This window comes from Pipistrellus kuhlii, unplaced genomic scaffold (assembly GCF_014108245.1).
Source record: "Pipistrellus kuhlii isolate mPipKuh1 unplaced genomic scaffold, mPipKuh1.p scaffold_m20_p_4, whole genome shotgun sequence".
Classification (NCBI taxonomy): Eukaryota; Metazoa; Chordata; class Mammalia; order Chiroptera; family Vespertilionidae; genus Pipistrellus; species Pipistrellus kuhlii.
In genome coordinates this window covers 12,720,011-12,732,984 of record NW_023425540.1, presented here as the reverse complement: position 1 = coordinate 12,732,984, position 12,974 = coordinate 12,720,011, and the positions used below count along the sequence as shown (strand labels likewise).

The 12,974-nt window shown below is 37.8% G+C and overlaps 1 protein-coding gene across 1 annotated transcript in view; it reads left to right on the top strand.

The window, feature by feature from the left end:
- The window catches only part of DNAH5 (dynein axonemal heavy chain 5), a 193,852-nt gene extending 187,406 nt beyond the window's left edge, over nucleotides 1-6,446 (top strand). The window contains exon 79 of the mRNA XM_045571576.1: nucleotides 4,480-6,446. Within this exon, the coding sequence (XP_045427532.1) occupies nucleotides 4,480-4,631 (152 nt within the window). The 3' untranslated portion in view covers nucleotides 4,632-6,446. The remainder of the gene's footprint in view (nucleotides 1-4,479) is intronic.
- Nucleotides 6,447-12,974: the final 6,528 nt, after the last annotated feature.

Sequence of the window (12,974 nt, the reverse complement as noted above, 5' to 3'; positions counted from 1 at the left end):
AAGTCTGGGAAACCTGTGTGTGTGTGTGTGTGTGTGTGAGAGTGTGTGTGTGTAGAGACGGTGGGAAAATTAGAAATCTAACACACCTTGAGCATCTACTGCACTCCAGACATTATATGATGCCAGGTATTCACATATTTTAACTTACTTAACCTTTACGACTCTTAAGATATATCTTGCCCATTTTGCAAATGAGGAAATTAAGCTGTAGAGACATTAGGTAATTTGCCTGTGATTCCCTCCTACCAGAACAAGTATGGGAACCCATCTGTCTCTGGTGGGATGAATGCAGACCTCCAGGAATTCCTGTGGTTAGTGTCCTGCTTGAGACTAAGCATCTCTGTGGTGTCTGGGATGGTGCTTGAAAATCAAGGCTACATTGAAAATGAAGGCAAACTCCCTTGCATTTTGATGTTGTGAATTAATTTTTCTCAGGTGCATAGTGAGGCAGACATAGTAAAAACCTCTACCCTAGCTGAAAGGCGCTCTCACTCCCGATGGCCTCCCTCCCTTCTTGCTTCAGGCTCAATGTGGTCACCTCCCCTGCCTGGTGCTGGGGCCACATATCTTCAGGTAGAAGACGGTGAGCCAGGCACCTGGATATTTGGGTTGCTCCTCTGGCTTTATCACCCTAGTAATTAGTCATGCGGCTTTGAAGGGGATTCCCATATGCCAGGAATTGAAGTCAGGTATCTAGTTATCAGGTACATGTTCACATCTTCCTGCAAAGACACAGAGGTACAAACATACACATAGTAAGTCCCAGCTATTGATGAAATGAAGACCACAGGTTCTGAATCTATTCTGGTGGGGCTTGATTATTACCATATCACCTACAGCTTTGTAACCTTGACAAGAAACACACTTCTTTATGGTACAGTTTTCTCATCTGTAAAATGGATTTAATAATCATACCCATGTCATACGGTTGTTGGGAGAATAATACAGATGATGTCCTTCATGTAACGTACAATGAATAATTTTATTGCTATTGTTATTATTGATATGTTCCCTCACATGCTTATTGAAAGATGGAAAGAAATATCATATGTAAGAGCTCTCTACTTAGTATATTAAATGTTATTAGCAAAACAGGAGTTAAATACCTTTGCTACAGCATGAATGGACCTGGAGAATATTAGTGACATAAGCCAGTCAGAGAAAGATAAGTAGCATATGATTTCACTCACATGTGGAATTTAATGAAAAAGTGAACCACCAAACAAAATAGAGAAAGACTCATGGATAGAGAGTAGGCAGACAACTTGGGGGTATGGAGATAGGTTGCAGGGAGGGTAGGGATGAAGGGATTGAGAAAAAAAGAAAAAAAGAGAGAGAATTCATGGACATCGAAAACGGTGGGGTGATGGCAGTAGTGGAGAGGGATTGGTGGAGGTTGAAGAGGGCATAGAGAGGATAATTGGTGATGGAAAAATAAAATAAATTTTAAAAATTAAAGGAATGATTTAAAGATTACTTGGGGGATCTCTATGGAACTTGGTTATTTTGGGTATGGAAGTAAATATGACATGATAACACTTGGATGAAAAATGTAGGCTAGAGAGGGAAATTACCTAGTCAGAAAATGAAATTCCCTCAGGTGCTTTATTAAAGCCTTTAGGCTTTTAAAGCTGATGGCTCACCAATTTTGACAACCACTTCTCTCTGCTCTTCCTTCTGGAGCCCCAAGGCTTTAAACATATTTAGCTGATTTGTTCTACCTACATAGCATGTTTATTTTCCCCTTCAAAGTTATTTGTCTAACCTGGCGTAATGGTTTGGAATCATCTGTTGCTGTGGTTGTTTAGCATCTGTCAGCACTTTCACTATGAAATCATATTTTCCGTGGCTTCTAATCCTGCTGCTGAAGTTTGTGGCATGCTGTGACTTGGCATGGCCACCTTTAGCTCTGCAGCGATTACAAATAAATAAAATTTCAGAGAATGTTTACTTGCTTATTGAAAAGTATACAATTTTTTCAGTTTTATTTTTTCTGGGGCTCAATATATAAGTAGCCAAGGTATAATTATTATAATGATTATTTAGTTCAAATCTAAGACACCAATGGCTTACTTCAAAATGTGTAAAATTATTGTTAGTCAAATTTTCATTCAGAAGAATGAGCAGTTACATATTTGTTCTGTTTACAGATGCTAGGATTAAATGGTTTAAATATATCAGTTAGTAAAATTAGTATTGATTGCACTTCATAAATTTACTGTCATTCACATATATTAGTATATTTGCATAATTATTATCACTAATAATATTCCCATGGTATTTAAAAAAATGATGACTAGACTTAAATATTAAATGTTACATTAATTTAGATTGTTTGTAATGATTAATCTCATGTGCTTAAACAAACTATGTGTAAAATATCTGTTTAGAGCGGGGTTTATCAACCATGGTATTACTGACATGTTTGTTACAGATAACTCTTTGTGCATTATAGGATATTAGCAGAATCCCTGACCTTTACCCACCAGATGCCTCTAGCACCTCCCCAGTTGGAATAACCAAAAAATGTCTCCAGATATTGACAAATCACCCCCTCCCTCCGGGAGTAAAATGACCCCTGTTTAAGAATTATTACCTTAGAATATTTATTTTTGTATTGAAACATCTATAATACTATCATATTCAACTGTTTAACTTTTCTTCCAATAAAATTAATTAAGTGGAGGTATAAAAACACATGGCACAACAGGTTGAAGGTTTTATGGGGTCAACAAATGAGATATTCTCTGATAGTGCTTTGCTTTTATAATATGTTAAGAAAAGCTAAATTATTGGGCATGTTAGTTTGGGGACATTGATTTAGTCACTTTGACATATTAACATTGCATTTAGAAAGTTACTGTCTTCATGTATCAGTGCTCATGTTTGTACCACTAATTCACCAAAGCAAAGTTATCCTTGTAGTTAAATGTGCTTTCATCTCAGTAGTTATATGAGGGTCATTTATAATATTAGCCTTCCCAAGAAGTACAAGGATGGGTGCAGACACAACTTTTGTCCTGAAGAAATTTATAATCTGGAACAGAAGGAGAAATAACATGCTGCTTCCTGAGATGGATGTAATAAGATGTGCAGATAAAGTATCCTGGGCAGAATGGACTTAATAAGAAGCTAATGAAGCTTAAACTCCAAGGCTACTCCATGCAAGAGCCCCCTTCCAAAGCCTACATCTGTATTTGTAAATTTGTACTCTTTTTTTCTAAAGAGCCTTTTTCCCCAATTTGTATGTTTATGGCCCCATAAGACCTGTATCTGTCCCTGATTATGGAGTTTCCACAAGTGGAGAGGAAGTGAGCCTTTGGTTAGGGATAAATACATTAAAGAGGATCTTTGTGGGATGGCCAACCACATGTCTTTCAAGGCATGTGTGGCACACAGGAAGCTGGACTCAGCCATGACTGTCTGCTTTGAAGAAGCCCCTTTCATTTCTCCACACACGGAGAACTCACACCACCTGGCAGGAGTGGGGAGTACCCTCTATCCTATGATTTCCAATGTGGTTTGGACTGTGGCACAGAAGGATGAAGAGAGAATTTTGGAATAAACCTATTAATAAAGAGGGAATATGCTTATTTATTGTCATGCCCTCAAAGATGGTGGTGCTCACAGCCACAAAATGGTGGCACTCAGTCCCCTCAGACCCCTCCTGGAGAGCCTGTCTCTGGAGTCCCCCAGTCCCCTCAGTCCCACAGCCACCCAGGGCTGGCCAGAGGTGCAGGCAAACCTTGGATGGTGTCTGCTCAGATGCCCAGGGCTGCCCGAGGCTCAGGTAATCAGGGCCAGCTGAGGCTTGTGCTGGCAGCAGTGGCAGCCAGCAGAGGTGTGACAGAGGCATTGCATTGCCTTCCCCTGATCATCAGATCGCCTCCTGCTCCTGAGAGCTCCTGGACTGTGAGAGGGGGCAGGCTGGATTGAAGGACCCCTTCCCCCTCCAGTGCATGAATTTTCATGCATCTGGCCTTCAGTAATAATAATAATAATGAAATAGTAGTAAGGATTGGTTTTGGCTGTCTGATTAAAAGGGACATGGGCCTCTTGCCAAAGGCAAACTCTGAGGAAACACAGAACAGGGTGGGTTAAGAGCACAAAGTGTGGTAGGCAAGTAAAGGAGAAAGGGTGAAGGACAATGGAATTGACAGAAAGGAGAGGGAGGAAGCAGTGGGAGGCTCATGGTCATGGTACATGGTCAGGGGTTACTGTCACAGATGGGACAAGAGGCCAGTGGGGAAAACCTGGGTATGCCTGGACATCTTGTCATATCCTTTGGAAACCTACAGTTGTTTCTTCTTCCCATCTAGGGATTGACTGACTCCAGGGAGAATTTCTCTCATTTTACCAAACCCTTCTTTTTTTGGAATGACCTTCATAATGCACCCATTTGCCTCTGCATTGTTTGGGTTACTTAAATTAGAAATTCATCAGTAATTTTTCCTGTATGCATTTTTTTTTTCTCTATAGCTCAAAGAGATCCCCGGCTTTACTCCTGTCCCATCTACAAGAAGCCAGTCCGAACGGACTTGAATTACATCGCTGCTGTGGACCTCAGGACGACCCAGACTCCTGAACACTGGGTGCTCCGTGGGGTCGCCCTCCTCTGTGATGTCAAGTAATATGGGGCATGTCCCCCACCCAGTACTTCGGAAAATGCAACATACAGATGACCACACCCGTTATCTTCCATGAGCAATGAACACTGTGTAAATCTGGTTGATCATGATTAATGAGCTGCATAGGTTTTCCTTCTTTTCAGTCAGATGCTTAATTACATTTAACCGGTTTCACCATTAATGACCTATCACTGTGTTTGCTGAAAAGTTACTTGGAGATTTAAAAGTAAAATTTACAACTTCCTAATGAAGCGTGACCCTCAAATCCACAGTAATACATTTTCTTCCTCTTTCAAGTCTAAGGGCTGACTAGGTTGAGCAGACAGTATTTTCCTTGAAAGAATTATTCTTCTGTTAATGTGCTTCTGGTGACAGCCCTGTTCTTGAAGGTGACACGGCAAGTTTGTGCTGATTTTGCTTTATTTGGCTTTTTGCATTTAGGTCAGGTTAAGAGATTTATGTTCGTGGCTCAAGCAGCCAATTAAAAAAAAAAAAGACCCTTTAAAAAATTGAAAGAAATAGAAGACTGGGATAAGAATGTGATTGGATGAATAGACAATTCATGTAATCCTAAAGAATTAACATAGAGGATCATGTTCAACCCCACTGATAATTAATAATGAGATACTAATTGATATCTGTTATAAGAAAAAAAAAGAAAGCTAGAAGTAAATTGTGATGTCTTTGTCAAATAACTCAATCAAGACTCCTAGAGCAATGTAAATTGAACCATCCTTTTTGTAAAATAATTAAGTAACTAAATTCAGAAAGAGCCATAAAAAGGTTCACAGGCTTTGATTCTTATTTCCTCTTGGAAATCTATACTTAAATAAACCACTTAAAAGACCTGAAAAATTCACGTGCAAAGATGTATTCAATAACAGAAATAAATGAAAAATACCCTAAATGTTCAATAATAAGGCTATGTTTAAGGAAATTAGGAGATACTAGGCAGCCATGAACAGCAATATTAAACATTTTATAATATGGAAATGGTAAGCACATATTAACTTTAAGATAGTTAACAAAATATTGAGTACTGTGATTATAATTGTAAAATGTATTTAGACAATAACACACACACAAAAAACAACAGATGTGATAGCACGGTAAAGGTTTCTGTTGGCTTAAAAAATATAATGATAGGAAGAAGAAGGGAAAGGATAAACGTCTTAGATGATGTATGGGGACTTCACATGGGCTTTCACTATTAAAGAAAATACTATTTAAGGAACTTTCTATATGTATTTTTTATTTCAAATTCAGTTCTAAGCCTAAATTATAAACTACTTAATTTATAACCTATTTAGAAAACTTGATCAGTATTAAATTAGAATTTTGTTTTACAAATGTTAACTTTATATCTGCATCACTTCTTTCTACATAAAAGGTTTCATAGGGATCGAGGGTCATAGGGAGACAGGTTAGGTCCCTCTCACTAGGCTTTGCTCTGTGATAAGTATGAATTTATGCTAATTATGATGAGTTAGACCTGAGAGGTTCATGTGGTTCCTACCCATCTTCTACCTTGACCCCCCCCAAATTGCTGATTTGATCCTCTGCTTCACCCAATTTACTGTTTATTCCTTCCAGTATATGCTTTATTCCAACTATTGTATTCTCCATTTCAGATTAATCCTTTTTTTTTATGGACTCCTACCCATCTTAGATGATGCTGTTTTTATTTGAGCAGTGTTGTTGTTTTTTGTCTGAGTTAATATATCAGTTGATTTTTGTAGATTGTGGTCAACCCATCATTTTATTTTGAAGGACATATAATGAAAATGTGAAAATAATGAGAATTAATAAATTTTTAAAATGAATGTCTGAAGAGAGATTGGTACTTATTAGAAAGGTGTGAGTCCCATTGAATATCTAGAATTAAGCTTTCAAAACTTGATTTTATGTTAAATAACTTGAAAATGCATAATTTGTATAATTTTATGATATACCCCTGTATATAAGTAGAAAAGGACACCATGGAAATAACTAAAATTTTTGGAACTGTTCAACAAGGAATGTCTCTGAAGAAGTGAAGAGTCAATGAAGCACCTTTTTGCTTCACCTTCACTTCCATCCCCCACTTCCCACCCACTGAATGGCATACTGCATGTTACTGAATCAGGTGCAAGGGAGGACCCATTGACTGAATCTGCTAGGTGATGGGGAGAGTCACTGACTGCCCAGAATATGGAGAAAACAACATCAAGGGACTTGGTACCATTGTAGAGTGAGAGTGAAGTCTTTTTCATATGTCTCAATATTGATTCATCACATGTATTTTGCACCTCCTATGTGTTGGGTACTCAAGTGCACTGGTGGAATGATAGTGGAAAAAAAAAGATCACAGTCCCTGATTTCTTAAAATGTAAATCAGAAGAACAGACACAGAAAATAAGCAACTATTCAGGTGTGTACTTTTTTATAATCTCATATTATGATTGCATAACCTGACACATGTGTGACATACATAGAAAAAGATTAAAAAAAAAAGATTGTGGGTTAAGTGCTAGAAAGGAAAATACTGAATGCCATGTGTGAGAACAGGGGAGACTGCAATATTTCCAGTGTGTCACAGATTAGCAGGCAGAAGCCACACTATAGTGGCCTCATCTATCTATATCTATCTATCTATCTATCTATCTATCTATCTATCCATCTATCTATCATCTATCTATCTATCTATCTATCTATAATCTATCTATCTATGTATCTATCTCTCTACCTATCTATCATTTGTCTATCTATTATCTACCTATTTATGCTCCAAATCAAGAGTGTAAAGTTTTATTGAAGACAAGGTTATATATAAACCAATGTTCCCTAGAAATGATATCTTGAGTAAAAAAGGCTAAGAGACCCTTGGGTTTAAGAGGTCATTGGAGATCCAAAGAATCATATTATATTGGAGGGATTAGGCACACATTTGGTGAAGGGAAGCATATTACTCAAATCCAAATGCACAGGAAAGGTAACAAGCACTCTCAAGTGACAGAGGATTTAAATATTCTTTTGTAAGCTCAAGAATTGGAAGAGTTTATTGCTTTGGAGACAGGAAAAAGCCAAATAGAGGGAGCCAAGTGTAGTTCACCTCTTTAGGCTGGTAAGAAGCAAAACAATTTTCTAGAGGGCTGGGTTTTGAATGCTTCTGCAGGAAACTCTTATGACCACTCAAAATTTAAAATACAGCCTCCACCCTGGATATGTTATTAAATAACGGGTATCTTCCTTTGTTCTGGACAATGCATAGGTCAGTGTGCAGGTGTCCTCCAGAAATTCATGGGTTCCTATAAGATTCTCCATCAGCAGTCTTTATCTTCTTATGTTCAACATCATGGAATTTTGATTTGGAAACTGCCTTCATTTTATTTCACAGAGTGTCCCAAAGGACTCTAGCAGGCCATTCTTCTGGTTATCCCTAAAACTTGGGGTAGGACCTTCCTAGTAGTAGAATAAGGCAATGAATAGGAAGCATCCAAAACGTGCTTAATGAGATGATTCTCCAAGTGTCTTGATTTAAGTGCTTTTGGTACTGCTTCTTTTTGAAGGAGCATCCTTCTCTTAGCCTTTCCTCCTGTCAGCTGATGGAGGACTGTGGAACAGCTACCACACAACTACCATTTGTACATGGTCAATGACAGCAGTGATTTCATAGCATCCCGGGCACTTCACATCCATGAAGTAGGAATCAGGTTCTGCACCAGGTGATTCTTTTTGTGCTTCCTATTCTCTTTTGCAGAGGGATGAAGGAGATCTTTAGTGAGAAACTAAGAAGGGCTGCTTTCTAAATATACTCTCAAACCTTGTTATGATTGCTGCCAACTGCAGAATAGTGGCTGATGGAAATCATGTGTATGTAAGTAATTGGAGTGAGAAGTATTTCTTTGTATTAAATGCTATTTGCAATGGAAAACCTTATTGTAAAGAATTCAGCATTAAGAGACATGATAAGCAAACTACAATTTTATAGTTAAGTAACTTGCAGAATTCTCCAGTATCAATAAAATACATGACATCAACAATGTCTTTATCAGTGAAAAAGTTCTGTTCAAAGCTGCAGCTTTATAAAAACTAGATATGTTAATGCACACTGACAGTTTAGTTTATTATATTTGAAATACAAAAGTCTTTAGTAATGATAAAAATGTTACAGTTTATGTACAAGCGATTTTTTCTTAAAGACACCACATCCCCCCTCCACCCAAATGCACATCATACGTTTTTCCTTCATGTCAGGCCCTGATGAGCAAAATTGTTTTTACATTTTAAATGCTGTTTGTATTGCAAGTATTAGGAGTGATTTTTAAAATTATATTGTGCAACTGATTACTGCTGATTAGTAGCCCCTGTCAGCACATCAAAACAAGGCCTGTTAAGGGCAAATAAATGGTCCACTTATCATCACAACATGGTCCTCCTGATTGGGTGCATGCTTTGGAAAACCAATAAACAAATAAATAGGTTATGAAAACACAAGGAAATCTAGTAATTTTGGCTGATAATTTTTCTGGTGTTTAGTTTTAGGAATTGAGAAATTAGTGCATCTTGGTCAGTTGACTGGCACCTGCCGTACTGAACATGTGTATGTGGTGTCCGCAGACACCTCCAACAACGGAGAGGAGAAAATTCAAGGTCAGCTTTAGAGTCAGATGCGGAATTTGACTAAGAATCTGTGAGTCCACAAGAATGTTCTTTGCCTTTTTTTAAATGGTGAGCCTCATTCTGTGTGGCACTTCCAACAAAGGGCCTTATCAATGCAAGAGAAGAATGTGCCCTTTGCCTGCACTCTGAGGAGCATTTCTGGTTCTGTTTTCAGCCTGGACAATCATAAAGCTTAGCAGACAGTAATTATAGGTTGAATCCTGCCCTCTCCTTTCATTTGCATGAAGATAAATGAGGAGAAAGAGACTGGATGTGAAGGCAGAAAACTGATGGTGGAAAGGAATTATCCTGAGCGGGGTGGGATGGCGAATAAGAAGGGGATCAGTTTCTTCCCCTCAGATACTGTTAGCATTTGATTACAGTCATGTGCTGCGTAACAAAGGGATGCCTTCTGTGAAATTTGTTAGATGATTTTGCCATTGTGTGAACATCATAGAGTGCACTTACACGAACTTAGATGCTATAGCTTATTACACACCTAGGGTATGTAGTAGAGCCTATTGCTCCTAGGCTACAGGCCTGTACATCATGTTACTATTGATATATAGAACAATATGAGACTAAATCTAGTAAAAGAAAAAATGATGCAATCAAGACATGAAGTAAATAAAAAATGTATGAGCCTGCAGCCCATGTAAAATGGTGTAATGCTTTATAGAAAACTTTTAAAAAAACAATTAAAAGGACACTCAAAAATAATGATAAAAAGTTTAATATAGTAAATACATAAACTGGTAACATAGTCATTACTAGTCATTATTAGGTATTATGAAGTTACTAGTCATTATTAGTCAAATTATAATTGTTCATGCTATATTTTTATCTAATTGGCAGCATGGTAACGTGGTGCTATGACTTGGTGACTGCTACAAAATTTTCAGCCCCACTACCATCTTATGAGACCACCATAATATACATGGCTGTCATTGATTGAAATATTGTTATGTGTGTGTGACTATATTAGCAATAACCCTGGCAGATCAGGGCAATGGATGAATAATCCCCCCAATAAGCATTTAAAAAAATAGCTTCTTTATCACCTGGATTTCAGAGTTTTCATTACAAATGCCAACAGAATTATGATCTGATATTATAATTTCATGCCTTAAAAATTTTAATATGTGGTTTTATAAGAGTCCCGTCCACTCCTGCCTTTTAGGAACATCCATAAAACCACCGTGTGGATTGGCTAATGTGCATTCTTCCTTTGCCTTCATGATTTAGGACTCTATTAGTTCCCCATGGCTCTGGATTTATAGGCAAGCTTAATTGTTTCCAAGTCTGAGTTTACGTGGGGTGGGTGCAGAGCCAAGACTGGGAGCCTCGCCCTCCTTTTAATGTGCACGCCAAATGCCATTTTTCATGGTGCTGTATGCTACCTCTCCTTGCCGTGCTTCCTGTGGGTAGAGCCAAGACGTACGATGCAGCATGCTGCTTTGCTCCTGTTCTCGTAGTGTTGTCTGAGTACGGCTCATACCATTCTTCACGTATTTCTTCCCTTAGCCTAATATGCGTAGCGTTCATTTCAAATGCATTCACACACAGGCCTGCCCAGAAAGCCAATTACGTGTCCCCCCTCCTTTGTGCAGGAGTCAGTTTTAATAAGGCTTCCCGGAGTGTTCATGAGTACTTGAGAAGGGAGAAAAATTAAATGTGATGAAGGACATCGAAGAGGCGGCCTGGAAAGTCACAGGATAGGGAGATTTGTGAAGGATTAGGAAGCTCTTGCTGATACGGAACACGCCTCTTGACCGCTGGGTGCAGTTTAAAATTCACTCCATGGAGCCTCACCTCGCTCAGTGCAGTCTGCTGTGATCTGTCCATTTATAATTTATTCATGCAAATTCTTAAGGCAAATCCCAGGCAGCCCGAAGAAATAAGTTTATGAGGTATTTTAGTGTTTTAGCATTTGAGAAGTTATGATTTGCATGCACCAATAAACTTTTCTTTTGCTATTATAGCTAATAGTGAAAATGTTTTTAGTGTCTCAGGAATGTAGTAAATTGCTACTGTCCCCTGACACATCATGCTATTGTCAACAAAGATTTAAAAGGGGTATAATTGAGAGATTTAAAAAAGATGATCATTGTAAGCATAATCATATTGTTGGAAAACAAAATTTTTTTTGATTATGTTGGAAATCAGAAAATTAAGCATTAACTAGAGACTATAGCTAATGAGTATGCTTAGGTTTCTTGAGCCTATTTTGTTTGTTTGTTTCTTGTTTGTTTTTCTAATCTGCTTTCCCCTTGCTAAAAATCTACTAATAGTTTTCAGTGGAGAAAAGCAGAACACCTTATGTGACCCTTACTAATACCATGGAAGGATGGGGGAATTTACTGATAAATTCAGGTTGAGTGTGGAATAGTGAGGCAACTTTTGTAAGTTGGTGTTAAAGATGTAGAGTCATTATACACTCATTATTTTGATCCCTGCTAATACTAACATGTTTGCATTTAGATATAAATAAACTATTGCTAATACAAATATGTATTATGTACAATGCATAGAGCAAACATGTAATGCTCTGAATTCTATGTCTTGTATATGAATAAAAGTAATGAGCTTATTTCAGAGATATTTAATCCCTTTTTAAAAAATATATTAGGAGTGGGTCTATAAAAAATATATTAGGTGAATGTACAAGAGAATAAGAAATTATCTGGGAATTAAATAGACTTTAGCAATATAATTTCATTCCAGTCTCCTTATAACTTATAATAGTACAGTTCATGGAAGAAATGTGAAACCAGACATAGCCTTGTCACAGTCCATACAGTTGTCTGTGGTGTACGTCTGAATCTTGCTGCAATGCTGTCTTTGTGTTTCTACTGCGATAGAGTCTGCAGCACACTGTTCCTGCTACAGGTGATGAGCGTGATTGGGGGCCACTAATATAAGTCCCAAGGTGGTGTACAGAATTATAGAGCCCGAACAAACCTTTGCCAAGTTATTAGACCCTCAGATTGTGTCATAAAGACCCTTTCTGCCATCTTGTCACCACCTTTGGTTATATCCTTGGTTCTCACGAGGTTGAACTGCTAAAGATGAGACCCCTTTGGAGCAATACTTGCATTTAGATAGAAACCTGGACTTAAAGGGACCTTTGGTACCTATGCTTCACTGGCCTAGATTATTCTTAGGAAGCATCTTTGCAGTGTGGGGTGGGGTTGATTCACAGATATTATAGGTTGTCTTTCAAATTTAATCCCAGGTTAAAAGGAGAGTTCTGCATCTCACACATGAGACCTGGACAAAAGCTGCAGATTCAAACCCATCCTGGCCTATTTCAATAAAAATTAATATATATATTTTTTTAATAAAATGAAAAGTCCAGGAAAGCCAAAACCAAATAACACTTTGGCACAATAGTTGTGAACCTGAATCTTCAAGCCTTGTCAATCACTTGGTCATTTTTATTTTATTTATTTATTTATTTTTTTTTTTAAATATATTTTATTGATTTTTTACAGAGAGGAAGAGAGAGGGATAGAGAGTTAGAAACATCGATGAGAGAGAATCACTGATCCTACTGGGGATGTGCCTGCAACCAAGGTACATGCCCTTGACCGGAATCGAACCTGGGACCTTTCAGTCCGCAGGCTGACGCTCTATCCACTGAGCCAAACCGGTTTCAACCACTTGGTCATTAAAAAAAAAAAATTATATATATATTCAATATAT